This window comes from Nelusetta ayraudi, unplaced genomic scaffold (assembly GCF_046127955.1).
Source record: "Nelusetta ayraudi isolate G7.1 ecotype Tasmania unplaced genomic scaffold, CSIRO-AGI_Nayr_v1 ptg000147l, whole genome shotgun sequence".
In the NCBI taxonomy this organism is placed as follows: domain Eukaryota; kingdom Metazoa; phylum Chordata; class Actinopteri; order Tetraodontiformes; family Monacanthidae; genus Nelusetta; species Nelusetta ayraudi.
The window spans coordinates 92,084-118,595 of record NW_027466197.1 but is presented as its reverse complement, the minus strand read 5'-3'; the positions used below and the strand labels follow the sequence as shown (position 1 = coordinate 118,595).

The 26,512-nt window shown below is 46.5% G+C and overlaps 3 protein-coding genes across 3 annotated transcripts in view; 1 reads left to right on the top strand and 2 right to left on the bottom strand.

Moving 5' to 3' along the window:
• Positions 1-2,799: 2,799 nt before the first annotated feature.
• On the top strand, positions 2,800-8,748 carry LOC142879879 (SWI/SNF-related matrix-associated actin-dependent regulator of chromatin subfamily A member 2). The gene is made up of 6 exons (XM_076013409.1): positions 2,800-3,223; positions 5,084-5,313; positions 6,254-6,359; positions 7,261-7,362; positions 7,512-7,662; positions 8,052-8,748. The coding sequence occupies exons 1-6, from the start codon at positions 3,125-3,127 to the stop codon at positions 8,192-8,194; spliced, it is 831 nt and encodes a 276-aa protein (XP_075869524.1). The 5' UTR covers positions 2,800-3,124; the 3' UTR covers positions 8,195-8,748.
• A 5,168-nt stretch (positions 8,749-13,916) lies between these two features.
• LOC142879880 (neuropeptide FF receptor 2-like) lies at positions 13,917-19,179 on the bottom strand. The gene is made up of 4 exons (XM_076013410.1): positions 18,964-19,179; positions 17,550-17,888; positions 16,559-16,658; positions 13,917-16,224 (listed from the first exon to the last, which is right to left on the bottom strand). The coding sequence occupies exons 2-4, from the start codon at positions 17,884-17,886 to the stop codon at positions 15,339-15,341; spliced, it is 1,323 nt and encodes a 440-aa protein (XP_075869525.1). The 5' UTR covers positions 17,887-17,888; positions 18,964-19,179; the 3' UTR covers positions 13,917-15,338.
• Positions 19,180-22,835: 3,656 nt separating this feature from the next.
• Positions 22,836-26,512, bottom strand: part of LOC142879870 (electrogenic sodium bicarbonate cotransporter 1-like) — a 29,332-nt gene continuing 25,655 nt past the window's right edge. The window contains exons 23-25 of the mRNA XM_076013399.1: positions 26,406-26,499; positions 25,498-25,575; positions 22,836-25,017 (exon numbers count right to left, since the gene is read on the bottom strand). Coding sequence (XP_075869514.1) covers positions 25,532-25,575; positions 26,406-26,499 — 138 coding nt within the window. The 3' untranslated portion in view covers positions 22,836-25,017; positions 25,498-25,531. The remainder of the gene's footprint in view (positions 25,018-25,497; positions 25,576-26,405; positions 26,500-26,512) is intronic.

Below are 26,512 nucleotides of genomic sequence, written 5' to 3'. Positions count from 1 at the left end.
ATAACTACTAAAGTATCGATCGGCTCATGCTGTTATTGATCTGATACCAACACCGATATCACTATTATCAGTATGGGGTGCATCTGAACACCTCTTCTTTCCTGTCTATTCGCTGTATCTTCCAGGTATCCAGGTTCCAATTGCTGTCTTTTGATCTATAGAAGTTATTATCCACAATGTTTTTTAAAAAAAAACAACTAAATATATATATATTTTTTTAAATATTAATTTTAAATTTTAATTCTCTGTGATGATGTCGATTCAAACAACCCACTTTTTGGTATTGAAAGGTCCTTTTTTTTATGCTTTAGGTTTTCTGAGAACGTGGTCAGTCAGTAGTCAGTGAACACAGAGGCAGTTTCCTAAACGGAAAAACACAGGATTTTTTTCACAGTAGCTGCGAGGCCGAGAGTGTCAAAAAAACAACATATTTTCCCCATTAAAAGTTGCCTGCGTGTGACAGATGTCCTTGGCCAACCACGACCGCCTCGTCAGCTGACGTGCGAGCTGATTTCACTCCACTTTCAATCACGTTCCTTTTACCCGACTGCCCCCCAAAAAAACCTTGGCGCGTGACCGTCGCTGTGAGCCCGACCTCGTTCAGCAGGAACTCCCATCAGGATCTTAGTGTGTTCCAACTCCCTTTATCTGTCCCAGCGTTTCCTGTGTGTCGAGGCCCGACGCCATGCACCGTTCCCCTGCAGCAACTTGACTCAGTGGAAGCAGATGTGCAGGAGCGTCAGCTAACGCTATCAAATGATCTCTTAAAAAGGACTGTGGGAGCGACGGCTCGGCAGCTCTGTGTTGCTGCGCCGTTCTATTTCCATCGCGCCTTGGCACAGAATTGAGTTGCAATTTCGCATTAATGCATTAATCAGAGTGCTGGAAGAAGACACGCTCACAAATGCAAGGGCGAAATCTTGAGGATGGGTGGGGGGAGGGGCCTGATTTGGGACTATTTTTAACAACGGGGTGTGAAACATCAGCTGTATAGGCAGGCTGGAAGAGCAGGCAGTCAATGAGCCAAAGACATACATTTGTTCAGAGCACGTCTTGAAGAATTGTTAGCGCCGCGGCAGGAGGTCTCAACCGGTCCGCAAGCATCCAGCCACCCTTGTAACCAGATGTATGAACATCTGGGTTTGAACATTGTTGACTAGCTGGGTTTTTTCCTTTCTCTTAAAGCCACAGTCACAAAGAATAAAACAAAAAAATGTGCTGCTCATCGTGCAGGAAGTTTTTTTTGTGGAACCTCGTCGACTTGAGGACATCGCAGAACACCTGCAGCAGCGCTGCGATGGCTCCTTCAAAGCCAGGAAATAGGAGCCGCTGGCGCAGTTGTGAGGAATAAATGACGGCCTGTCAGCAAAACAAGCCAGACCAAAATCATTTATTCAACAGCGTAGCTCTTCACATTAATGATTTTTAATTTGAGCGTGTCCAATCCCCTGGTTGGAAGGCTGCTCTGAAACCTTTTAAAGGCCCACCTCCACTGCCTCACCTGGACCTGGACAGCACTTAGTGTCACACAGAATCAAAAATGTAGTTCTGAACCGTTCACGTTTGCCAGGATGATTCACACGTTTGGCTCTGAAGAGTTGCTAGCCTCCATGCTAGTAATGCTAAATGCTAACAAAGAAAATTGTCTGTGGTTTTGCCTGAGCGCAACGTTCTGTGTTGTCGTCCAGTAATACCGTACTAATTGTTGTTTGCTAACAATTCCTTGTGTTGAAAATTTAACGAGTGCAACGAATGATTAAACCAATTAACCAAAGAAAGGCCAACAAATTCCCCTTTAAATCTCAATCATTAGTCCCTCAACGACTTGTTGCCTTGTGGTTGGTGTTCATTGTATCGCCAAGCACCTGTTGATCCGCTCTGGTAGCAACCACAGGTGGGATACTGGGTTATTGTAACTATAGTTGTTCTTGCTGGAAGTGGAACAATTAGAAGTATGATGTTGTTTAAATATTAAAGTGGATCACATTTTAGGAGATTGTTTCAGAGTACCTCAGCTAGCTTTGAGGTCACTGTTCAGTACGTTTTCAGAACAGAGAAAAGTAAACAAGCAGAAAACAACATTGGCTATTGTTTTTTAGATGTAACAACATCTAATAATGGCTCACTGGTCACAAATATTAGTGATTACAGTATGGTCGTGCTACGGTTGGAAAGAAAACTACAGTATTGAGAGTAGCAATGTTGTCAAGACGTGTTGTTCCATCCAGATTATTCTGTCTCAACTATTTCCTGTTTGGAAAATGATCCAACGTATTCTTTCATTAATGACAAAAAAAAAAAATCAATTTTACTCCTTACAGAAGTACATTTCAGAACCTGTACTTTCGAAATGTTACTTTAGTTCAAACAGCACTCTTAACGCAGAGTATTTTTAAGTACAGAATGTGAAATACTTTTGACAGGCGTGGTAGCAAACCAAGAGTTTGTTTTGGGGTCGATTTTTTTTATTTATTTATTTATTTATTTTTTTATGTAGTTTCATTTATTTATTATTTACTTACTCACTTTAAAAAAAAAAAAAAAAAATGTTATGTGACTTGACGACGTGACGCTCATCACAGTGACCGAACCGTGTGTGTGTGTGTGTGTGTGTGTGTGTGTGTGTGTGTGTGTGCAGCCTGCAACTCTCCGCCGTCTCAAACCGGCGGCGCCTCATTTCATATGCAACGGCACGCTTCCTTTGGCGACGCGCTGCCAAATGTGAGGCGGGGTGGGAAGGGGAGGGGGTAATAAAAGCGGGGTGGGGTGGGGGGGGCGGGGGAGAGAAAAAATGGACTCGATAACTTTAACAGCGGGGTAGGAAGAGGGGGAAACGGTCTGGCGAGCAGTCGATATTACAAACATGCAGGGGGAGAGCAGCTCGGGGCCTTCCAGAGTCCGGAAAAAGAGCGCGGAGAGCTGCTGCAGACGGAGATGATGGCTTTTGTGTGTTTCTCTCCCCACTCCCCCCCGCACCCCTCCATCCTCCGCCCGATGATTTGTATATGAAAACATAGCGCCGCTTCGCCGCCGCCGCCGCCGCTTTTTTTTTTTTTCTTTTTTCTTTTTTTTTTTTCCTATTCTCCCCCCTTCTGGGCTCTCCGCTTTTCCGAGTGATCAGCTGATGAAGAGACTCGCGGCTCGCCGCTATGCTGGCTTGCTAATTCTCTCCCCAGCAGCAGCTGCAGCCGATCCCGGTCCTCAGCCTGCAGATTGCGGCCAGGTAAATATCCTCCTCCGCGCCTTCCGTGTGTCTGCCAGCCAGCCGTGGACCCGGCGAGCCCGCCGCGCCGCTCGGGAAGAGAGAGGAAGAGATGGATGCAGGAAAAAAAAAAAAAAAAAAAAAAAGAGAAAAAAAAACCTGGGCGCGCGCGTGTGTGCGTTCTGATGTGTGTGAGTGTGAGTTGGGTGCGCGCGCGGCGCCAGGGGCTCGCGAGCGTCTCGCTGCATTTTTTATTTTTTTTCTCCTCCCCGCCTCGGTCGAGTTCGTGTCCGTCTTGCGGGCGTTGACGCGCGCGGCGTGCGCGCGAGGGCAGGAGAAGGAGGAGAAGGAGGAGGAGGAGGAGGAGAAGTGGTGCCAGTCTCGGGTGTCTGTCCGTCGGTGCGTAGGTGTGCGCGTGCTGGCACGCGCGCGCGCGTGTTGCGGCAGACGAGGGGGGTGGCGGCGGGGTGTCTTCGCCAGATTAGTCAGGGAAGAAGAAGAAGGGGCAGGCTGACTCGCGCACGCGCGCGCGAGGGAGAGCGAGAGAGCACGGCCGGTCGGACACGCGCGCGTGCGCCACATCTTTTGAGGATTCACCCCCTCCATCCCTTCCCAGACACCCCACCACCGCCCCCCATCAAACACACGCACGCACGCACACACACACACACACACACACACACACACACACACACACACACACACACACACACCATATAAAGTGTGGGGGGAGGGGGTGTCGGTGATGTGCTTTGCGTCTTCATTGTCAAGTCTCCCAGTGTTGTTGCCCCCCCACCACACACACACACACACACACACACACACACACACACACACACACACCAACTCAATTATCTGCCGCCGTGTCTCCTTCCTTGGGTGCTCGTTGTTCCCCTCTTCCCCTCCTCCCCTCCTCCTTCCTCTGACTTGTTCCCAGCAGCAGTTGTCTGCCTCTTTAAAGGCAAAGGAAAGGAAAATATCATTTGTTGTTGTTCCCCAACAATGAAGGTGCACGGCTGCTGCTGCTGCTGCTGCTGCTGCTGCTGCTGCTGCTGCTGCTGCTGCCAGATCAGCTTCCTCTCAGCCTGGTGTTTAGAAAAATACAACCCAAAGAACATGTCCAAAAATATATGGACAGCACCTTTACAGTGGATCTGGATGCATGCATGTGCTGTGTGTGTGTGTGTGTGTGTGTGTTGCTCGCTGTATGATTGATGCATCAGTATTCTGTTGGGACTCGGCGCCGTGCCTTGATCCCCATTTCCTGCTGCTGCATGCAAACTCATGCTTTTGCCCTTTAATTGTCTTGGCAGGAGGGTAAAAAAGAACACAGTGATTGTTGCTGCACATTGAAAAGGGAGCCATGTTTGACATCATAATCCGGGATGCGGCACGCACGTCTCATCGAGAGACGCGGCCAAACAACACGATTCGGAGCGGATAGATGTCTATATAAATTAAAACAGCACGGCAAACTGAATCGTTTGATGTATTGTTTGTATGCTAGTTGAATATATTGTGCATTTTTATATATATATATACATTTATTTATTTATTAAAAAAAGAAAAAAAAGAAAAAAAGATGAAACCTGCCTGTCATCCATAATCAGCAAACGTGAAAAGCCTCCCGGAGAAATAGCCTGAAGTGGCCTAAATGTGCCGAGGCAGCAGCAGCTGCAGGTCGCTGCAGTGCAAACTCACTCCAGCTGATTGAATGAAAGCCGCTTCCACTCAAACAGCCGCAAGCGTTCACATCAGTGGGGAGCGTGTCCTTCGCGAGGGTTTCGTGCACGTGCGTGGCAACCCGTTCTCAAATTTCACCGGCCGAGTTCATCCGAGTTCACCGGCTCTCCCCCACTCCCCCCCCCCCCTCCTCTCCAGCCTGAGACGGCAGAGAACGGCTCCCCGGGGGAGATGGAAGAAGACATCAGCCTGAAGAAACGACAGAGCGATCCAGCCGCGGGCAAAGAGCTGCAGCCCGGCCAGGAGCCCGGAGAGAAGGTCAAGAGGAAGCGGGGCCGCCCTCCGGCCGAGAAGCTGCCCCCCAACCCCCCTGAGCTCACCAGAACGCTGAGCACGCTGGTTGACATGGTCATCAACTACAAAGACGGGTGAGGGATTCTTGTCGGGGATTCTGCCGGCCGGGTCCCGAGGCTGACCCGGTCGCGACGCAACAGTTTGTCTGTCGTTTTGTTGTGTTTTGAAAGGCTGCATGTTGTAATCGCATCGTTCACATCTTCTGTTAATTCACCACAGGCTGCAGCGCAACCGTCTCACTTCATTATTCATCCATAAATTGCTTCTGGTATGTGAATGTTTTGGGTTTGTTTTTTTTGGATTCACTCTAATTAACCAAAGTAAGTCACCCAGTCAACCGGGTTAGGGTAGCTAACCCTCACCCTAACCCTAACCCAGACATCCGTCCATCCTCAATACCCGCTTCTTCCTGAGCTCAAGGTCACGGGGGTCAGCTGGAGCCTCACCCAGCGGTCATAGGGCGAAGGCAGGGTGACACCCCGGGCCAGTGGCCACTTTGTTGCAGGGTCAAACAAAGACAATCGACCGTTCACACTCACGTTAACACCTACGGTCAATCAGGGCTCCCATTTCACCTCACAGGCATGTCTTTGGACTGTGGGAGGAAGTAGTGATGGGTGACAACATATTTTTCAAATTCAGTATGATTCTCAATGTTTTTGGGGTCGATATTGCGATATCGATATCAAAAAACACTTTTTGGTTTGTCGTTTTTTCACTCAATAAAAGGTTGAAAATCACGAGACACACGTGGCCGTTAATATAGTTATTACAAAAAAATGAAAGAAAATGTTGTAAGTGCCATAAACTTTAAATATAAATCATAAATAAAGTGCTGTAAGATGAAAAAGAAAAATCATAAATAAACATGAACGTCAATCAATAAAAAAAAAAAAAAAAAGTCTGATACCAAAATAAAAGAAACTTCATAGAAATAAAAACGTGTCTGTCAAATGGCCCCGGGCTGCTCATTCTTTGTTTTTAAAAAAAGAACAAACGGTCTTGTGCTTTCAGGTTGGGTCGACAGATCAGTAAAGGCTTCGTGCAGCTTCCCTCCAAGAAAGAGGTGCCGGAGTACTACGAGCTGATCCGAAAGCCAGTGGACTTCAGGCGGATCAGGGTGAGATGTCACGGAAAAACAACCAATGCTGTTTTCCCGACGGCCCGCTGACGCTATGCGTGAAATGTGAATGTGTGTATTTAGAGTTCTAAATATTATTATCATTATTTATCATTATAACATCCAGTTTAGACTGGTTCCAGTGTTGAGTGGATAAAAGAAGCTCAGCTTATTTCTCCCACCCCTTCTCCATCCATTGTAACTCCATGAACACACATACATACACATACTGTAGGTATTAACAAGACAGACATGCCAATGCACACACACTCTCTCCTACACGCACACCCACACTACATACACGTGTAATAAAACAAAAGATACAATTTCAGCTTCACATATACGACCATCATGCTACAATACGAAGGAGGAACACAGCGAAGTGTGCCTGGTGACTTCCAACCTCTTCCTTCCTGCACCACATAAATGTATTTTTAAACCTTCATGTTCTCACGAGGCTTTAATTCCACTGTGGAACCATTCCAAAGTCCTACCCCTGAATTTGAAATGCAAAAACTTTTTCTGTTTGTGCTCCCATAGTTTACTTTGAAGTTACATTTCAACGTTCCCCTTCATTAATAATCCCCATCTGGTTCCCCAAGTCATTACTGTGGAAATAAGGAATTAGGATGTTCCTGGAGTCCCACATTTTGTTATTGCTGTTGGTGATGTTTTGTAAGAACTCCCCCACACCTTTTCACAATACTGCAAATAATAGGGCAGGGCCAAGTACAGTACAACATGTGCATTGAGTGCTAATCAGAGAATGACTTCCAGGAATACTGTTAACTGCATATAGCAAGTCGGTGCTAGTTGAGCGCTTCTTTAAGGTCCGACAGGCGGTGACTATGTGCACTGGCTCCATTAACTCTTCAACAGCTGACCTTGCCTTCCTTGCCAGGAACGTGTGCGTAACCACAAGTACAGGAGCGTGGGCGACCTGGAAAAGGACATTTTCCTGCTGTGTCACAACGCTCAGACCTACAACCTGGAGGGCTCTCAGGTGAAGTCACATGGTCCACTCTGTCCTGTCGTTGTTGTCGGTGTGTTTCCTAACGTAGGGCGCAGGGTAGCGAAGCCAAGACCCGCCTTTCTGTGCGCGCACCTACTTTTCCACTCTCTGTCGTTTGTTTGTTTTTTTCACCACGGCAGATCTACGAGGATTCGATCGTCATTAAGTCTGTTTTTGAGAGCGCCAGACAGAGAATTGTGGCAAACGAGGAGCAGAAAGAGGCCGTCGGCGTCGGCGGCAGCCTCAGCGACAACGGCGGCGGAGCCGAAGATCAATTTGTTCCATCAGCGGGTGAGTGGACACACAAACACAAGTGCGGTCGTGACAGCAAACAAATGAAAAAACGTCGCGAATCGATTGGAAAAAAGTCTTTTTTGGAAGGGAAACTAACTGCATGCCTTTGAAAGTCTCAGAAAAACACCAAACGGAAACTAAACAGTTGCTGTGCTACTGCACATCTGTTTTTATCACACGCGGGTGGTGTTGCATATTGATATTAACAGAGGAATGAAGAACAGCACTCGGGGATTATCTTGAGGGGAACATACTTTTGCTTTACTTCGGACTCTTTTTGCCAAACTAATCTGATTAAAGAGAAAAATTCTCGGCCTTTGGATTTTGAGCCTTGGATGCGTTATCTCGTGAATAACTGCTCTGAATTTCTCTGCATTGTCCTCCAGTCCCAGTGAAACCCTTAGCGGGCCAGCTAAAACGAGCGAGCGGGGACGACAGGAGCAGGAGCACGATGATAGCCAAGAGGCTTCACAGTGATTTAGACACTGACGAGGATCTAGAGGACAACGCTACTAAGGACCAAGGTTGAATTTAAAGGACCTTTTTTATATATATAAATATATATATTCTCCTTCTGAAAACCATTACGTCGTCGGTTTGTTTGGGTTTTTTTTTCCTTCTATGAACCAAAAAAAGTCTTGAAATACAACAGGAATTTCAACTCCAAAAGGGAACCCTATGGACCATCAGTGTTATGTTTGTTTTTATACATGATTTAAAGGCATCTTGCTGCACACAGTGCTTCTTTTGGTTTGTTTTTGTCATTTCTTTTACGCCCTCGTCTCTGTGAATGCTTCTACAAATATTCTGTAAAAACAAAACACTTGACTGTTTTTAATCCATATGTTTGACTGTAATTATATGCCTTCATATGTCTTGGAGCATGGTTTGTATCTCTCCAAAAGCTCTCTACTCAAGAGCTGCAACTGCTGATGACAATGTCTGCGCATTCAGGGCGGAACAAAGGGGGGGGGGGATCAAAGCACACTGAGAGGTATTTCTAAAGCACTAGAATTGCATCTGTTTACGGTCTCTCTGAATTGAGCATCTTTGAGTTGGAAAAAAACAACGGTCAAATGGGGGGGGCGGGGGGGATATGAAGTCAAACAGACTGATAGGAGGAGTTGTGGCCTAATCGAGGCGGCTCCATTGGAACATTTCTATCCGCTCCGCTTTACAGTTTATCCACACATTGTACAGTTTGTGAGTTGAGAAAGTGAAATATAAGATGTGTTTTCATTTGCTGTCGGGAGGGGTCTGGAGGGGGGGGGGGTGGAGGGCGTCGCTGCTGAGACAGTCCCTGGGAAACGCGTCATCACTCAACACACTTGGAAAATAAATTTGACCAAAAAGTAGCGGCTGACGGAACGCTGTTGTTTTTAGCTAGCGGCTGCTGCGGAGGCGTGGCTTGATGGCTGCGAGAACAGGACACGCATGTCGGGGGAAGTTGGGGAAAAAAAGACAAAAAACTTGCATGCATTTTGGTCCAAGTGCCTGTAGGTGGAGTAAGAGAACTGTTAAAGTTGCCTCTATTTTCCGGGCCACGTAAGAATTCCAGCCTGCTTTTAAGAGGTCGAGGTCTGTTTACGGAAGTGTTACAAGACCCCGACATTAAAGTTCAGTTTCAGAGCTTCACTTTTCATCCTGGAGTCCAGTGCAGCAGCAGCAGCTTGATAAAAACGAATAAGCCAAAAAGTTCTGTAGATCTGCAGGATAAAAAAAAAAAAATGAATTTTTGACCTCCACGTTTTGCTCTTTTCTGTTAAAACACAATGTTCTGCTGTCACTTAAACGACTGAAACTAGGTGACCTCACAAAGGGGTTCACTTCCACAACTGTGTGTTTTGCTGCACACTTTCTGAAAAGCAGAGTCAGTTAAAGAAAAGTAAAGGATGGAATTTTTTCCTGTTTTTGCAGGAGTTCAATGGCAGGCTGGACTCGCGGGGGGGTGGGGGGGGGGGGTCACAGTCAATAGGCTTTAAAATGTACAACAAACAGCAGCGGAAAAAGGAAAACGCACCAAAATGAACGCAGCGTGATTTCCAACCTTTGCCCGAAGAAGAAGAAAAATAAGACCAAGGCAAACTGAAATATCGCGGACGGCGGGGGTCAGGGTTCGGGTCGGGATGTCATGTTTACACGCCTTTAACGTCGCAGAACCCGTCTGTTGAAAAGCCTCAGGTCCGTGAGCGAGGCCCCGGCGGCGCCGGCTGGAGGAGGAGTCACGCTGGCTGCGATGACCAGTTTGAAGAGTCGTCTGTGGAATTCCACCAGTTCCCCTCTTCTTCCCACCGACAGAGGGAAAGAGCGAAACCTTTTTTTGTCCCGGCCCAGCGCGGACTGTAGCGGACAGCCGGCTCACGCGTCCTCAGAGGGTTGTTTGTACGGGCAGCAGCAGCCTCGGCCTTCACGGTCGCGTGCTCTTTTCCTCGAAATCCTCCTCGACACTAAACGTTCCCACGCAAACATGCCTTTGTCCCCCCCCCCCCCCCCTCTCTCTCATCTCCGCCTCATGATGGATGAGTCCTTCCTGGCCACGTCTTGGGCGTTGAGACCAACCCGCCCCCTCAGATGTGCACGAAGGGCTGCACTCTCTGTTTACAGCGGACAGGCAGCAGGGATCACGACAGCAGCGGCTCGCTGTTAAAAATACAATGTGGAGGTTCTTTTGTACTGCAACCTTTGGATGGCGTGTGAATCTGTAATGACATGAACACGGTGAATAAAAAATGACTGTATTGCCTGAAAGTTACATCACTAGAGGTGGGGGGGGGAGGGGAGAGAGAGAGAGAGAGAGAGAGAGAGAGAGAGAGAGAGAGAGAGAGACAATGCAGAATGCTGTCAAGTCTGGGCTCAATCAAGGGTGAGGTCCAGCTGTGTAGGCCGGGCCTAATCAGCACAGCTGAACTGGACCCATTCATCAGGGACAACACTGATTGTCACTTTGTCCCTCCGAGGTGCCAAACAGGTTTCGCTAGGCTGGGAGTTTGAAGTTGTCTTTGTTTTTCAACCCCCGTTCTCTCTATCTATCTATCTGTCTGTCTATATATATATATATCTCTGTCTATCTCTCTGTCTATCTATATATCTCTCTATCTCTCTCTCTCTGTCTGTCTCTCTATCTCTCTCTTTGTCTGTCTCTCTATCTCTCTCGCTGTCTGTTGGGTGGGGAAGCGTGGGGGCAAAGTGCAAGCGTCACAATTAGCCGGCATGTTTGTGCCGGGCACTGAAGATGAAGAAAGTCTTCGCTCTATCTGCCATTTGGCAAACTAAAACCAAACAAATTAAAATCAACGGGCACGCCTGCGGTACAATCACTGAAGGACAGGAACCCGAGGCGTTTGCAGACACAGCAGCAAGACGCATCTCCTTAAATAGACAGAGGGGCGGGGCAGGGCAGGTGCGGCGCATCAGAGTAATGACGGGAGGAGGACACACGGCCCCTGAGGGAGGAGGCAACTTAAGGAAGCAAAACAGGAAGCGCGTGGTCCCAGACAGATGAAGGTGGCGACAAAGTACCGACAAGCTGAAAAAAGGAATAGAAACATAAAAAACTTTATCTCTCATTGTTCTTTTACATTGATACAGATGTTAGCACATTGCACATTGTACAATCAAGTTTCTTATTATGATGATGGTGATGATTTACATTTATTCACATGATGGTTATTAATATCCTTATCAGTGGTCGTGATCCTGGGGAAGCAGGATAGAAATGAAACGGTTCATAAAGGTGGGATTCCATAACTTTCATGTCTTCCCACTCCTTCCTGAACGCACATCTTGAATCTCAAATCACGAATGGCTAACTTTTATGTTTTTTAATCATTTTTTGGTTGTTGTATTCTTTAATTCACTTTTTCATTTGTTCAAAATAAACTTCAGCCGTCACCGTCATCAACCAGAAAGAGCAGCTTTCATTATCTCCCCATATTGCCTGACAATCCGAGACTGATGAGAAAAATAGCAGCCTGGAGCGGCATCTTGGTATTCCTATTGGGGTTATTCTACCCCACCACCACCACCACCACCCACCAGCTCTCACACTGGATGCAGCGTAACGCAGAGGAGGAGGCTGCGGCTGCCAAGGGAGAGTTCATGGTTTGTTTTTTTCAGCCGCGGACGTGGAGTGTTGCCACCGAGCTTTTGTTTCCGTGCTCTTCAAACGCGAGGCAGGTGCAGCGAAAGCATCACTTTTAGGAGGACAATAGTAAAAAAAAAGAAAAAAAAAAGGCTGAGTAGAGCTGAGCAGAGTCCAGGTTGAAGTACAGAGCTAGCCAGCCTGTCTAGCTAGCTAGCAAATGAAACGCAGCGTTTCCAAGGTATTTATTGCAAGGCAGCGCGTGAAGGACGTTGTAGCAGCAGCAGTGTGAAAACACGGCAGCAACACGGTGCAGGCGCAGTGGTCAGCGCTTGGCGCCTCACAGCAAGGAGGTCATGGGTTCGATTCCATCCCTGGGACCTTTCTGTGTGGAGTTTGCACGGTCCAAAAACATGCATGTGAGGCAAATTGGAAATTCTCAATTATCCGCAGGTGTGTGTCAATGAGTGTAAATGGTTGTTTGTCTGTAGCCCTGCGATAAACTGGCTACTGGTCAAGTCCCAGGTAGTGTACCCTGCCTTTGCCCTATGACAGCTGGAAGAGGCTCCAGCAGACTCCTGTGACCCTAAGCTCAGGAAGAGGTGGGTGTTGAAACTGGATGGAAAATACAGCGGGACACGACGAAGCAGAAGCGTGAAGTGGGATTCTATCACCTGCAAATCATAGAAAAAAAAAAGCCTCCAGAGTTACGGCAGATTTTTTTAATTCTTGTTTTTCCCCAAAAGTGTTGCAGGTTCCGAGCGATCGCCACACTTGTTTCTCGAACGTTCTTCATGAGCGCCCTCCAGCAGGGAGCTCGCACCACCAACGCTCACTGAACTAGGTCTGAGTGTTCCAGCTCGTCCTCAATCGTCTTCTTCCGCCAGGCTGTCCGCCTCGCTCCCCAGGTGGAGGACTGTGGTAAAAAAAACAACAACAAAAAACAAAAACAAAACAAAGAAAGCCAACACATCCAGTAACTGTACTGAGATTTGCTCGGTCACGTTTCACAAATTCAAGTGTCAGTAATCAAAAGCTCCCGGGAGTTGCACAGTCCCCTCGGTGCATGGTGGCTAAAAGGCGTGGGGCCCCGACGGCAAATTGCTCTGGGTGAGCGTGAGCTCCCGATGAGGGGGGTGTGGGGGGGGCGAGCCACCGGCAAAAAAACCAAACAGGAAGATAATAGAAGAGCCATAATCACGGCTACAGCCGGAGGGCAGACGCGCTAATGGCTTCTGGAGATTAGCGGGCCCTGAAGGCAACGCTAAGCTGCTGGGGCGACTCTCTTCCAGTTCCTGTTTACCCACAGGAAACAGACTTGGAAAGCTAGCGTGCTTTTTGTACCCAGTCACGCTCATCCCGATCACTCCCACTATCGCTCTCGCTCGGAGAATGTCAGAAACATTTCTCTTTGACATTTCATGCTGATTTTTTTAAGAGACGCAATAATAAGCATATTTCACTTAAGCGGTAGGTTTCTATCAGCAATGTGTGTCTCCTGGCAACAGGTTAGCGGCCGAGAAAGGAGAAATGCTCAACATATACTTTTCTTGCTTGTTCGTTCTCGTCCAATCATTGGGCAGTGGTGGCCTGGGCTTCAGAGAAGCGAACCTGGACAGTTGCCGGTACGAATCCACGGAGCAACATGCGATATATGTAAAGATACAGATAACGTGTCCACAAAAGATAAGTATTTCAGCAGCATGTTGTGGAAAGACTTAGCTGGAACTATCAATAGTTTGCTTATTCCGTCCCATTCTGCTGATGCTGCTGCTTCACTGAACACTGATTCAGTGGTGGTTTTCAATTTAGAGGCAGTTTGTTTGCATTCACAGATTCCCGTGAAGCAGCCTGGTTCACTGTCAAGAAAATGAGATGTATACTAGGTGTACATATTATTGTTTGAAATTGTTGGAAAAAAGAAAATTGCAGAATGTCCGACCCTTAACCCCCCCGGGGATGAGCACTTGTTAGACAGCTCAGTTGCAACCACAAATAATGAACGTCTTAGCCTATTGACAAGAATCTTGCCATGGTTCTTAAAGTTTGGGAAAACACTGCTACACTTGGTATTAAGAAGCAGATTTTGTGGTGCACCAGGAGGAGAAAAGGAGCGCGACGAGCAAAACACAAGACAGCAGTTTGCATATCAAGGCAACATACAAAAATGTCAACAAATAACGTCATTTATTCAAAACTGAGGGGAGTTTACACTGGTAAAGGATGAAAAACAAAAAAACAAACAAAGAATCAGCCACAGATATTTATCATAAAGGCTGCACAGAGAAAAAAAGGACACACGCAAACACACTCAACTCTCAAGGCAAAAAGAAAAACGCGAGACTGCAGCTCCAACATTCGAAATGTGCAAGCCTGTCGGAGGCATCGACACCAAGGTGCCCTTGTCATATTCAGAGTTGTTGGTGTTTAGTGGACACTGGGTTCCTCAGAAGGACAAGGACACTTCCATCACAGCCAGTCGCAAGAAGAGCAATGTGAAAAACAACACAATCAAGGTGAGAAATACTTTTAGGACGTCTTACGTGACAGGCACAAGCACCCACAACTGCCCTGGCTGTCAAGGATTTGATATTTCACCTGTAAGATCTGGCAGCAACACAGTTACAGGGGAAACCCAACATAGCTTAAGCACTGCTAACCAACACAGCGTATGGAAAATTAAATAAATACACGCATCCCAAGCGAAATCATCAGTTCAACACATGCAGAGGTCATGACTGAAGTGGCAGCACGTGAGTGCACTTGAAAAACGTGCCCCACCAACGCTGAACCTTCCTTACTAGGCTGTTACTCTTGTTGTTGTTATGGCAACAAAGTATGCGGGTGTTGCGGCACAATAATAACCCCCCCCCCCCCAATGCTGTGATGGAAAGCTTTCTGTCAATTTGTACTCAATATACACTCTGTAAATATCTAGCCCTGACATTGACAGAGCCATGATTTTATTCTTACAGGAGCTGCACACAAAAAGCTCAGCACCTCTGAACCAAAGCCTGAGAGTGCCACTGTAGCTCAAGCTCAAGCTTGTCTGCAAAGCATATCCTTTATGTTCTCAGCATTAGCATAAAAACAGACATTCAGATCATTTCAATTATCTTGGCTCTTTGAGGCTTGTTACACTGAATCAGATAAATTCACTTGCACAATGCTTGTGTTAGCTGTTCACGCTGTGCTGTACTCTTACAAGGACAAGGTCTCAGTCCACCGCCGCGGGACATTTTCACAAAACATTACACATTGGATCAGCGTACAATTTTTTTTCTTCATTTGATAACGTTTGAATACATTGTATTTGTCGCCGTGGTTTTGGTGCAAGCAAACACTCCGATTCTGCCTTCAGTCTATCTTTGTGCCTGTTAGGGTTAGGGTTAGGGTTAGAAAAATTCTTTCGAGGCGGCTGCTGTCTTGTTGGCGTAAAAGTGCATCCCGTTCGAAATCCCAGGCGGTGTGCGGTGAAGCGCTTTTCTTTGGCTGCGCTGTAAACGGTACCTGTGGATTTCCTGGTGTGCTTCAGACGAGCGCTAGCTGCCTGTCGCACACTTGGAAAGTACCCCTAGCTGTACGTCGGCGTCTAAATCTGGGACACCTTGTCAAGGTCCTCCACGATCAAATCAGCCGGGCGGCTCCGTCCCTGAGGCGAGCACTTCCCGTTCCCCACCAACCCCGGGCTCCCCGCTGAGCCGGACCTCCGCACGGCCGCCGTTTGGACTGGGAGAACGGCGTTGGCCCGCAGGCGATGGGAGTAGGTCCTCTGGCGGCCCATGTCGGCGGAGCACAGCTGGAATTTGAAAGCGGCCTGGAACCCCCGGCGGAAGTTCTCGTTGAAGAATCCGTAGATGATGGGGTTGACGCTGCTGTTGAAGAAGGCCAGCCAGTGCGCCAGGGGATACACGTAGATGTTGATGACCCGGTACTGGTGCTCCGTCAGGCTGGCGTAGTCGCTCAGCATCATGAGCGTCCACAGGGGGAGCCACGAGAGGACGAAGAGCAGCGCCACCACCAGCAGCATCACGATCACGCGCGTCTTCTTCTTGGAGATCAGGTGGCGGCCGTCGGCGTTGGACTTGGGGTTGCCGGCCGACTCCTCCAACGCGCTGCCGCTGCCCCTGCCCCTGCCGCTGGAGACAGGCAGCGTGGTCCTGTGGAGGGTGAGGCCAATGCGGGCGTACATGATGACGATGAGGCTGAGCGGAGCCAGGTAGATGTTGGCGAAGAGCACGGTGGTGTAGATCTTGCGCATCTCCTGGTTGGGCCAGTTTTCGCGGCACCAGTAGAAGGGCCTCGACTCGTTGTTGTCGGCACCCAGCACTATTCGCACCCTCTGCTCCTTTGTGACCTGGAGCATCACCCCGGAGGGACACATGATGGACACGGCCAACACCCATATGATGAAGATTATGAGCTTGGAGGTGGCGATGGTCAGTTTCTGCTTGAAAGGGTAGACGATGCAGCGGAACCTGGCAACAAAGCGGATTAGAGGTGGATGCGTTAAGTGGATAAGAGCGGACTCCCGCTCACAGGCAGCTGACCTTTTCTGGATTTAAAAAGTTATGCAACAACCAGGTCATAAAGTCTTTTCTGTCAGGCACCTAAATTATGGAAGACTTGAGCATCAGACAACGGTAGAAGGTTGACTTGCTGACGTAAAGTTAGAACTCATTTATCCCACGGCTTCCACGGTGCTCTTGGCCTTCAAAGGAACTCCTGTGATCATCCACACCTACATCCAAATGTGTTTTCATGTTAACGTTGCTGCACTGAAAAAGGCCCGTCACCGCTGACTTCCCTCACCTGTCAACCGCTACGGCCACGAGGGTGAACACAGACGCCGACACCGATATTCCTTGGACCATCCCGCTTATCTTACACACCGCGCTGCCAAACGGCCAACCTGTTGAGCGAAGCAAAAGGCTGTTAGGTGTTGGAAAGTTTACTCGAGAGCACTACTTTCATAACAGTGTACAAACGCTATTGGTGCGAACAGTGAAATGCCACTCGGCAGCTGGCTTTCGTCGGTGTTCACTTCTCACCCTCACGCAGCTCTGCCCAATAGAAAGAGAAAGAAAAGCCTGAAAACAAAGAACCTGAACTGCGCAGACACAGTCAGAGACTCTTGGAGAAGTGTTTTCATAACCTTGGAAAAAGAAACCAATAAAATTAAAGCTGCAAGCAGCGTTTGCAGGACTGAGCATGTGAGGCGGGCGCCTGCCAACGACAAATTAGCCAAATAGCACTAAATTTGTCAACATACACAATTCTTTAGGAACGTTCAGCGCTAAAGATAATACCGCCCCAAACGGATCGGCAGTTCACCGAAGGTTCTTGATGAGCGTGGCTGTGCTGTGCAGCTGATCAACATAAAGTATTGTGGAGTCCTCGGAAACAGGAGACCAAACTGGATTCTGCGGAGAATCTCTCAGATTAATCAAAACCGTGAAAAAGGATTTCGAGTTTATGAAGTGAAAGTTCATTTAACTGGACTGTCTGCTCTTCTCTTGGTCAGGTGGTCAGAATTGAGACTCTGGTCTGGGTTATTGGTTGAAAGGCCGTGCTTCCCGTCCAGGGGAAGTTAGACGGTGGAGAGGCTACAGAAGTCACAGCCGACAGATCGTAAAGGCCCTTTCGTAGATGATCTCAGCAGCAAACTCCCCAAGTGTCCACGCTTGTCTGCAACCTTTTTGACAGATGTCTAATTAGTGATATTGTAGATGACTAAAAATGACTTGCAAATGAGAAAAAGTCGCATCAAAGTCAGATGAAATGAAGGAATTGAGACTTTTACCCGTTATTATGTTGTCCACAAGCGTCGTCGGCATGCAGAAGATGCCAACCAGCAGGTCGCTGATGGCCAGGTTGAGGATGAACAGATTGGTGACGGTGCGCATGTTTTTGCAGCGCAGCACCACGAAGCACACCACGCTGTTGCCCACCATGCACACGAGGAAAATGAGCAGGTAGGAGACGGTGAAGACGGCGGCCACGGGGGGCTTGTGGAGGTAGAAGTCGACGTAGGTGATGTCGTGGTTGGCCGCCGCCGTTTCCTGAGGCCTCGAGGCGTTGGGAGGGCCGGAGCGGTCCGAGGTGGCGTTGGCGATGACGGGATTCCGGTTCATGGTCATACCTGAGCAGCGGATGCACCGATTGGATCACGGCTGTGTTTAACATGTGGAAGGCGTGCTTCAAGAGTTACAACACCCCTAATTAAGTTTACCGCCAAATTACAAAACAGGTCCCCGGTCGATATATTTCAGCCGGGGGGAGGGAGGGGGGGGGAATATGATTTAGCAGAAACAGAAATCAATCAGCAATCACATAAAACAATAAGGCCCGTCTGAAAAATCAATAGTCCAGTTCTACCGTCTTTGAGTGGCAAAGGTGAGCTTGATTTGGCCGAGTGAGTTGCCCTCACACCAATCCATTACACCAGTCCAGTTACTCCAGGATTGTCATATTAGACAGCAATAATGACAGAAGACTTTGTACATGAGGATGGGCTGCTGGGTATTTGCTTAAAAAAAACCCCGAGAGGTTTTTATTTATATACATATATCATTTGTCTGATTCTCACATTGCTCAGGTGCTTTGTAATTTCGTCTTCCGTGGTACCGGGACACCAGATTGGGTTGAGACTGAAATGAACCTGGAATAATGTTCATTGAGCTTCTCTCCATGTTTTTTTTACTCTTCAACTCCACAAATTAAGTCTTCCACTGTCTCACTGCTTATCCTGTTGTGTTTCTTCACCTGAGACAAACAATGGGACCGCTTGACACTTTCTTCACAGTGACACTGTTGTAAACAACAGTTCATTTGTAAAAAGAAAAAAAAAAAGAAATTGATAATATGCAGATGATATACATTTCTTTTTGTCCTTTCGCTCCAAAAAGCTGTGAGAGACTTATCATTACTGCAAAAAGACTGTTGTATTTGTGGCTGCGGTTGCGCGACTGACAACTACATAAGTACATTCAAGAGCTACACTCGTTCCAAAGACACATCTGGCTGTGAAACTGGGGCACGGACAACTCACACGAGGTATTGTACCTACTGCACAAGCAATAACTCGTGTCCACTTTCTATTTTCCTCGAGACCGAACTCTCAGATGCTGCACCAAAGGTAATCGATGAGCCTCCTACACTAACTAACAAACACATTCTATGAGGGGAAATTCACCCTTGAAGACTTTTTTTCTTACCTTACAGGAATGGCAACCCGAGTGGTAATTCTTTCCCTCCAGTCCTCACAGATGGCACACATCCACCCGAGGGAAACTCGCCACTTGTTCCGCGACGAGGCGCAGCGTGGCGCCTTGTGCATCCGCTCAGTCCGTTGGCCAGCCAGAGACTGCCGGCGAGAGCCACTCTGTGGAGACGAGCTGGGCGGCGCAGGTGCTGCGCGAGGGGCGTGTCCACCGCCTCGGCCGTCATTCAGCACTCTGACTTTGGTGCCAGCGAAGGGCAAGACAGAGCATCGGTTGCCCTCAGGTTTGATCTCCAGAGTGAAGATTCAATTGTTCTGGGATCAGTCTCCGCCCCCTCCACTGATAACTGCTAATTAGGACTTTCTCCGACCCAAAAGTCACACCTGCAGGAGGTGGTTCGGTTCTCGGTGGTGCGGGGACTCTGTTGTAGCGGCGGAATGCAGGTGTTTTAATTGGATCCGCACATGAAGAGCAGAAGTGAGATGAAATGGAAATATAAGATGAAAGGCCCTGTGTCTGTTCAAAGCACAGGAAGCGAGTGGGGGGTGGGGGGTGGGGGGGCAGCCTCGAGGCTTCGGGAGAAAGGCACAGTTACTGTTTGGAGGCTAGAAAACTATATCTACTTTGCAGCAGAGGAGCTCGCATGCGACAGCAAGGGGAGGAAGTGAACAAAATCAAAAGCCGTCTCTGTCCGTGCGCTTGCGTCTTTTGCCAAGTTTAGCCTTTCACTTTCAGCGAGGCTTGCAGAGGAAACAGAGGTGCACATTGCTGGTGGGATGCAACCCTTCAGAAGACTGCAGCCAGTGAGCCAGAAAAGGCCCCAGATGTGCAACTTCACTGAGACACCAGTTTAAAATCCAGGCAATCTTTACAAATCGACATATTTATCATCATTATTATTATTCATTGTCTTTGCTTTATGCTACACTTCAGCAACAATGTGGTCTAATTGAAAATATAAATCATGCGTGGTCGGGGTTAGGGTACTAAAAATAAATTTGTAGCAACAGTTTTAATTGCTTGACAGTTTGCTACGTTCCTAATGAGCAGATTTGCGTGTTTTAAAGCTCGATTCAACTCTTTGACGTTTGCTAAATTATTATGTGTGTTTCTATATAGATGTACTCGTTAACGGCCACACTGAGAATGCCATCGACAGAGGGGAACAATTAATTTGGAAGCTGACAGCCTGGAGGGGGTGATGAAGGGAGATTAATAGTTGCATGCAAGAGTTTTCAAGCTGTCCGAAGCAAAAAAACAAACAAAACAAACAAAAAACTTTGAAATGTGCATCGTGTGGTGACGTCACAGTGGACAGAAGTCTGTGTGCCTGTGATTTGTAAGACAGGTGGCAGTTACAGGCAGTGCTGAGACTGTTGCTGCCTATGTTTCAGTCTGTGTGGTACAGCATGTCTGAGGCTTTCCTTTGGACCTGTTTGTTGTAAATCATCCTGTCATCAATGGGATTTCTCTGCCTGGCTCAGATTCTGGCAGACGATCACTTTTTGGCACGACAGTGCCGGCCAGTGGGGAGAAGCTGCAATAGAGCGTGACTGCTCTGCATCAGTTCACACGCCCTAATGCAGACGCATGCGACAGTCGCACATGGTTACGCAAACACTAATTAGGTTCATTTCAGCTGAGAGAGCCACCGTAATTTGCTGTAGAGGGACTGCGGCTCGTATCAGTAATTAGCATGACAGAGGTTTCCACAGATCTCCATTGTATGCACACATTATACAGAAGCATCTTGGAAATGCTTTGTTCCCAATTATGGCAGAGAAAAAAACTGTTCAAATGCAATACTTAGTACCTATTAAATCGTCTGAATACATATATAGATATATAAATATAGAATGTAGGTACCATTTTAAGGCATTAGAAGTCAAATCCTTTGCTGTTTCTAGCATGTACTGTATGTCTACCACACAGCGCAGCGGTAACCCAAATCAGTGGCACAATGTATTTTGTTCTGCTCACTGACTGGTCACTGACTGGGCACTGACTGGTCACTGACTGGGCACTGACTGGTCACTGACTTCTGGTGTTAATTGTATCTCTGCAGCTTAAATTTCCCCCAAGTGCTGGAACTCTGCCCTGGTCTCAGTAATGGAACGCTGAACCTTTTTGATTTGGTTGGAAAAAACCCACACAAAAAACCCCACAGAACTTTCAACTCCCTGGCTGCTGATCAGTCCAAATAGCTCTGAAGAACCCGTATGAGTTCAAGCCAAGTTATTAATGAAATTGCGGATTTGGACATTTTTTTTATGTCTTTGATCTGCCAGGAATAATGAAACACACTTTCACAAGCGTGGGGGGAGGGGGGGGCGTGGGGGGAGGGAAGGACAGTGCTTATGTAATACAAAATGTGTAACCTTGTTTGGCTGCTATACTTGTTTGTTGTTTAGATGCAAGATACTGTACTAACATGTAGAGGTTTATCTTGTTTGCTTGACATCCCTGCTACTTATTTAAAAACCTATAGCGGTCGAATGGAGCGTGCTGTTACATGATCTCCAACACACAGGCCGTCAAATGTACTTTGTTCTGACCTTATTCCGAAGATGTTCCCTCATCAGCAGTTATTATTCTTTCCCCTGTGTCATCGTTCTGCCTCGCAGTAATGAGCCAATTAGATGTGGTACAGGAATCACTCTCTGATCATGGAAGCTATGCAGGAGTCATCCTTGGGGCTCGAGGACCTACAGGAAAGTCCACTAAAGGCACCCGCAGCTCAGGTGATGCTGGGCCATCCTGTCTGTTGTAGATACCGATTTCAAAAAAGAAAAATGTTTACAGCCATCCGCCCTCGTGTTGTCTTACTGGAGATCGGTCTTGGTCTCAAGACTGGTCTCGAGACCACTTTATAAAAGGTCTTGGTCTCGGTCTTGGTCTCAGTCTGGAGATTTTTGATCAAGACCAGCCAACGCTGCAATGACGGACAATTAAAGAAAAGAAAGCTCTTGTTGAACCACCTCATCCCGAGAGCCGTGCAGAACTTTGAGGTCTTTCGCAACCACCGTGAGTGACATGAGCGTGTTTGAAGTGTTGAGCTTTGTTTCATTTTTCATAAAATTATTCCTAGTTCATTTATTATTTCTTTTAATTTTATGAAGGAAAGTTGTTGTTGTTTTTATTAAATTGTTCATAGCTGGCAAAGCTTTGAAATGCTACCGAAAATTATTCAAAGTTACCTTGCTGAAAACAAACTTCAACTAAAATAAGGTACTGGTCATTTGTTCTGTTTTGTCGTGATTTTTCTTTGAGTCTTGGTTTTGTCTTGGCCTCCATACTCTCCAGGGTCGATAAGGTCTTGACGACACCACTAGCTAGCCTGCTCTGTCTCTGACATATCTGTGACGGTATCATAGCCTCGCTCGGTAGCTTCGTACACGTCCATTCTAAAAAGGCTTAAACCTGAAGTGTAGTTGGTGAACTGGCTTGACCAATGAGAGCCCAATTTCTCCAACAAACAAATAAATAACTAAATAATAGTCGGGGTTCAGGGGTAAAATGTGCTAAATGCAACTCTGTCCTCTCAGAACAGTTTTGAAAAGGTCTGTTTTTAGCAGTTAGCTTGTTCTCTGTTTTCCTGAATATATTTCCGGCCCTCTCGTCAACAAATTACAAATACCAGCGCACGTGCTCAACAACAAGCCGTACACACCCTGCTTACTGCGTCCACACCATGAAACATCGTTTTCCACGCCCAAGTAAGTCTAAAGCCATGTTGCTTTTACTGCCACCTGCTGACGGAAATTGTGTATTTTATCTGCTCGAACAGCAACTTCCGTCAAAAGTCCCATCTTGCGCGCGTGGACGTTCATACGAACCTTCAGAACAGAAGTGAGAAGAAACCACTCCGCATTTAAGAATCATCTGATTTTTTTATTTTTTTTTATTTTTTATTTTTATTGCCCTCATTGGAAACATTGTTCCATAAAAAATTAAAATAAAATAACTAAGTCACATCTGCTTCCAACCAAGTCACTGCTGGTTTTTTGGTACATAAGATGCTTGTATAAAATTTGTCTCAAAGAGCATGAACAAAAAAATAAAATACAAGTCCAGACGTACAGACGAAAAAAGGACTGGAAGACATGGTTTGTGATTCTTGGTTATAGGTTAACAGTCTTGTGCTTCACATCTTGACCACATAATCAATGTGATTGTCACAGCATTAAACCCCTCATTTGTACTACAGATCTAAACACCGCATTGATTGTTGTCTTTCCTTCGAGGAATACATATAAATCATATCGTGACGCGTCATACTTACTGTATGCAGATAACATGATTAATGTGCTACATCATACAGTTTGAATCACAGTGTTTACTTCAAATTACAACAGAAGCACAATCAGTTATTTGAAATGACATTTAAAAAAAAAAAAAAATTACTCAAACTGTCCCTAAATTGACTCCATGATAATGACGCATTAAATACAGATTTCAAATAATATGAATCTTTTGCAGACTCTAAAGGAGAGAGTTGGGCCTCACAGTGATTTCTTTGCTGATTTTGAACTGAAAACAAAAATATATATAAATATATATATTATGTTAAAAAAATACATGGATTGAAAATGTATAATATTAACACCTTTAAAATGATCACATTTTAAAGGCAAAAAAAATATATATATATAGTCATCAGCTTTTAGGGTAGAGTGGATTTTAAGTGTAAGAACTCTTGCAGGCCAGAGTTAAAACAGGATTCTTGTCATCGTCTCGCAACTTCGAGTTAAATTAAAAACACGCAACTCTGAGAGATAAATTCTGTTAAACACGGAAAACAAATCATAAATAAAGCATTATTCTTAAACCAGAAAAGTTCAAATAAAAGTAAAGTGATGGACGAGGGAAGCTCCAAATGATGTATTGCTGCTTGAGGAAAATAAAAATACATGGAATTTTGATCATAAATAATTGCACAACAGATTTTTTTAGTTTGTAATACCTGGCACCTACAGACAAGAGGTAGCGCTACTTTACAGTTACAATGCATATCTGCCAATAAAAAGGGGAGTGAATACACGGGGAGAATGTCTTTGAGAGGAGGGAAGTTGATCACAGACGACAAATTCAAGATTGAAACAGCAACTAATTTTCCAAAAAAAAAAGTTTCAAATATAATAAATACATAGAATAGAAAAAACAAGAGACAAAAGAAAGACTTGACACAAAACAACAACAGAGACCGTCGAGAAGAAGTTCCATTCTATTTGGTTTGGTAACCATTGACTTCTGAACATAGAAACGCTCTCTTTGCATCATCTCCTGGATGTGTTTGAAAGAATCTGCAGCCTTTAAGAATATGCCCATAAATAGAAAATAAGAATTGAAAAATGACTTTGCATAGATGACCTTTTGGATCTCTAAAAATGTTCTAGTGCACCTGCCTTCAGTTCAAGTACCTCAGAAAATTGATTTGATTTGATTTGAAGCTGATAATGAATCAAAACTATGCAACTAATATTACAGAATTAAAAAAAAATAATAATAATAACAACACGTAATAAATTTGCATGATGGAAAAACTTATGGGAGACGTACTCAAAGAGGTGGGGATGCTGTTAAGACATCTGAACGAACCTAAAGTATCCTGGTAGTCTGTCCTAACAAAACATCTTGAGCCAGAAATTTGGTTTAAATTAGCAGAGACGCTCATTCGGGTGTAAATGTTGCGCAAAAAAAAAAGTGTGATCCTGCGAGAACTCGAACAGAACAGGGTTCGAACCCACTCCAGCACACCGTCAGCGCCAACAGAGACACCTCCAGTCACACACACACACACACACACACACACACACACACACACACACACACACACACACACACACACACACACACACACACACACACACACACACACACACACACACACACACAGCTCACTTGTTTTGCGCTGGTTCGCGGGTCACATCAATCACTCACAGATCCGTTTCAGAGTTCTTGCTCCGGAAGAAGCCGCTCTCCTCCACCTCCACCTCCCTCTCCATTCAGATACGAGGCGAACCTTTGGAGTAGGAACCTCGGTCAAGACTGCGGGGGGGGGAAAGAAGACGCGGAGGAGTTGAAACCATCGCTGCGAATCCTCCGTTAAAAGCAGCGCTCTTGTTCTGGTCATGCACTTCCCTCAATGTCTATTGGAAACAGACCAGTAGACCAACAGTCAGACTATGGCACCCAAGTGTCACACAGCCGTCTTTGGCCAAACACCCCCAGACTATAAGGTCTCCATGCAGGGTTAGGGTGAGACTGATACTTTTTAACTGGGACTCTTGGAGTCCACTTATAGAATTTGCAGAAGCCTTTCACTTTCAATGAAGGATTGTATTTGTCTCTGCCCCGTTCTCTCTTTTTTTCCTTCTGTTTTTCCTTTCCTTGTTGTTTTTTGATTTCCTCCCTGTTTAAGAGTCTTGGGGGTGGGGGTGGGGGGGGTGGGAGACTCATTCTTTGCATGTTCATATTTACCAGTTGAATGTTTGTCAATGAAAAACTGCAACAGTGACAGGTACTTACTTACTCGGCCACCGTGGGAGGCTGGAAGTAGTGCTCAGCACGGCGAATGCGCGTCAAGGAGAGTCTCGGATTTATCTCCTGGGGGAGGGGGGGGGGCAAGAGGAGATTTCTTTAGACAAACGCAACGGGGAAACGGACGCAGCAGCAGGAAAGGTCGGCGGAGCGACGATCAAAGTGTCCGTGTGGTGTGTGAGTTCCCGCGCGGCTAGCTGGCTACACCAGAACCTTAAACGATCACGCTGGTTATCTGACGATTAACAGAATTCAGCTCCACGTGTCTCCCGATTATAGCAAAAACAACTTCTGCGAATGAGAATTAGACAAAACGGTCCTGTTGCACAGACCCGGCACGGGCAAAGCCTCCTGAGCTTTTTAATCCGGCCCGCAGAACTTGAAGAAACGACATCAATAGTCAGTAAGTCGTAACAACGCTGTGTTTGATTCTTTTTTTCAATGTTTTCAGGGTCATTTCCATAAAGAGCTCAATACTGTGGCGCTTCAAAGACACGGCTTGTCTTTAAACTTGACATTAAAGCTACATATATTTTGATACACATTTAAAGGCCCCTCTGTCTGGAAGCCACTGCGGCCCACCCAGTCCAAAGGTTCACCACCCCCCCCGCTGGTATGGACTTTGAATGGGTTGAGCGCATCACGGTTTCTGCAGTGTGTGCCAGGAGAGTAACAGATTTTGAGTCTTACGCCCACGAGCTTCTTAAAACAAACAAACCCCCAAAAGCAAAGAAAACCACGCGCTGATCTTTTTCTTTTCTCTTCTGGGTTTTTTTTAAAGAAAGCAGCATCACATTTCGGCACCTCACAGGCAGCCACAAATGCACCAGGCGACGCTTTCGAGATCAAGCGGCGTCAAGCAAAACGACCCCCCCCCTCCCCCCGTTGGTACTCACTATGCAAAAACTTATCCCCCAACATGGGCTCCTGCTCCATCCTATCCATGGAGATTTTTATACTGGGGATATTGTCATGGTAGGGGTAGTCGGACTGTGAGGAGGGA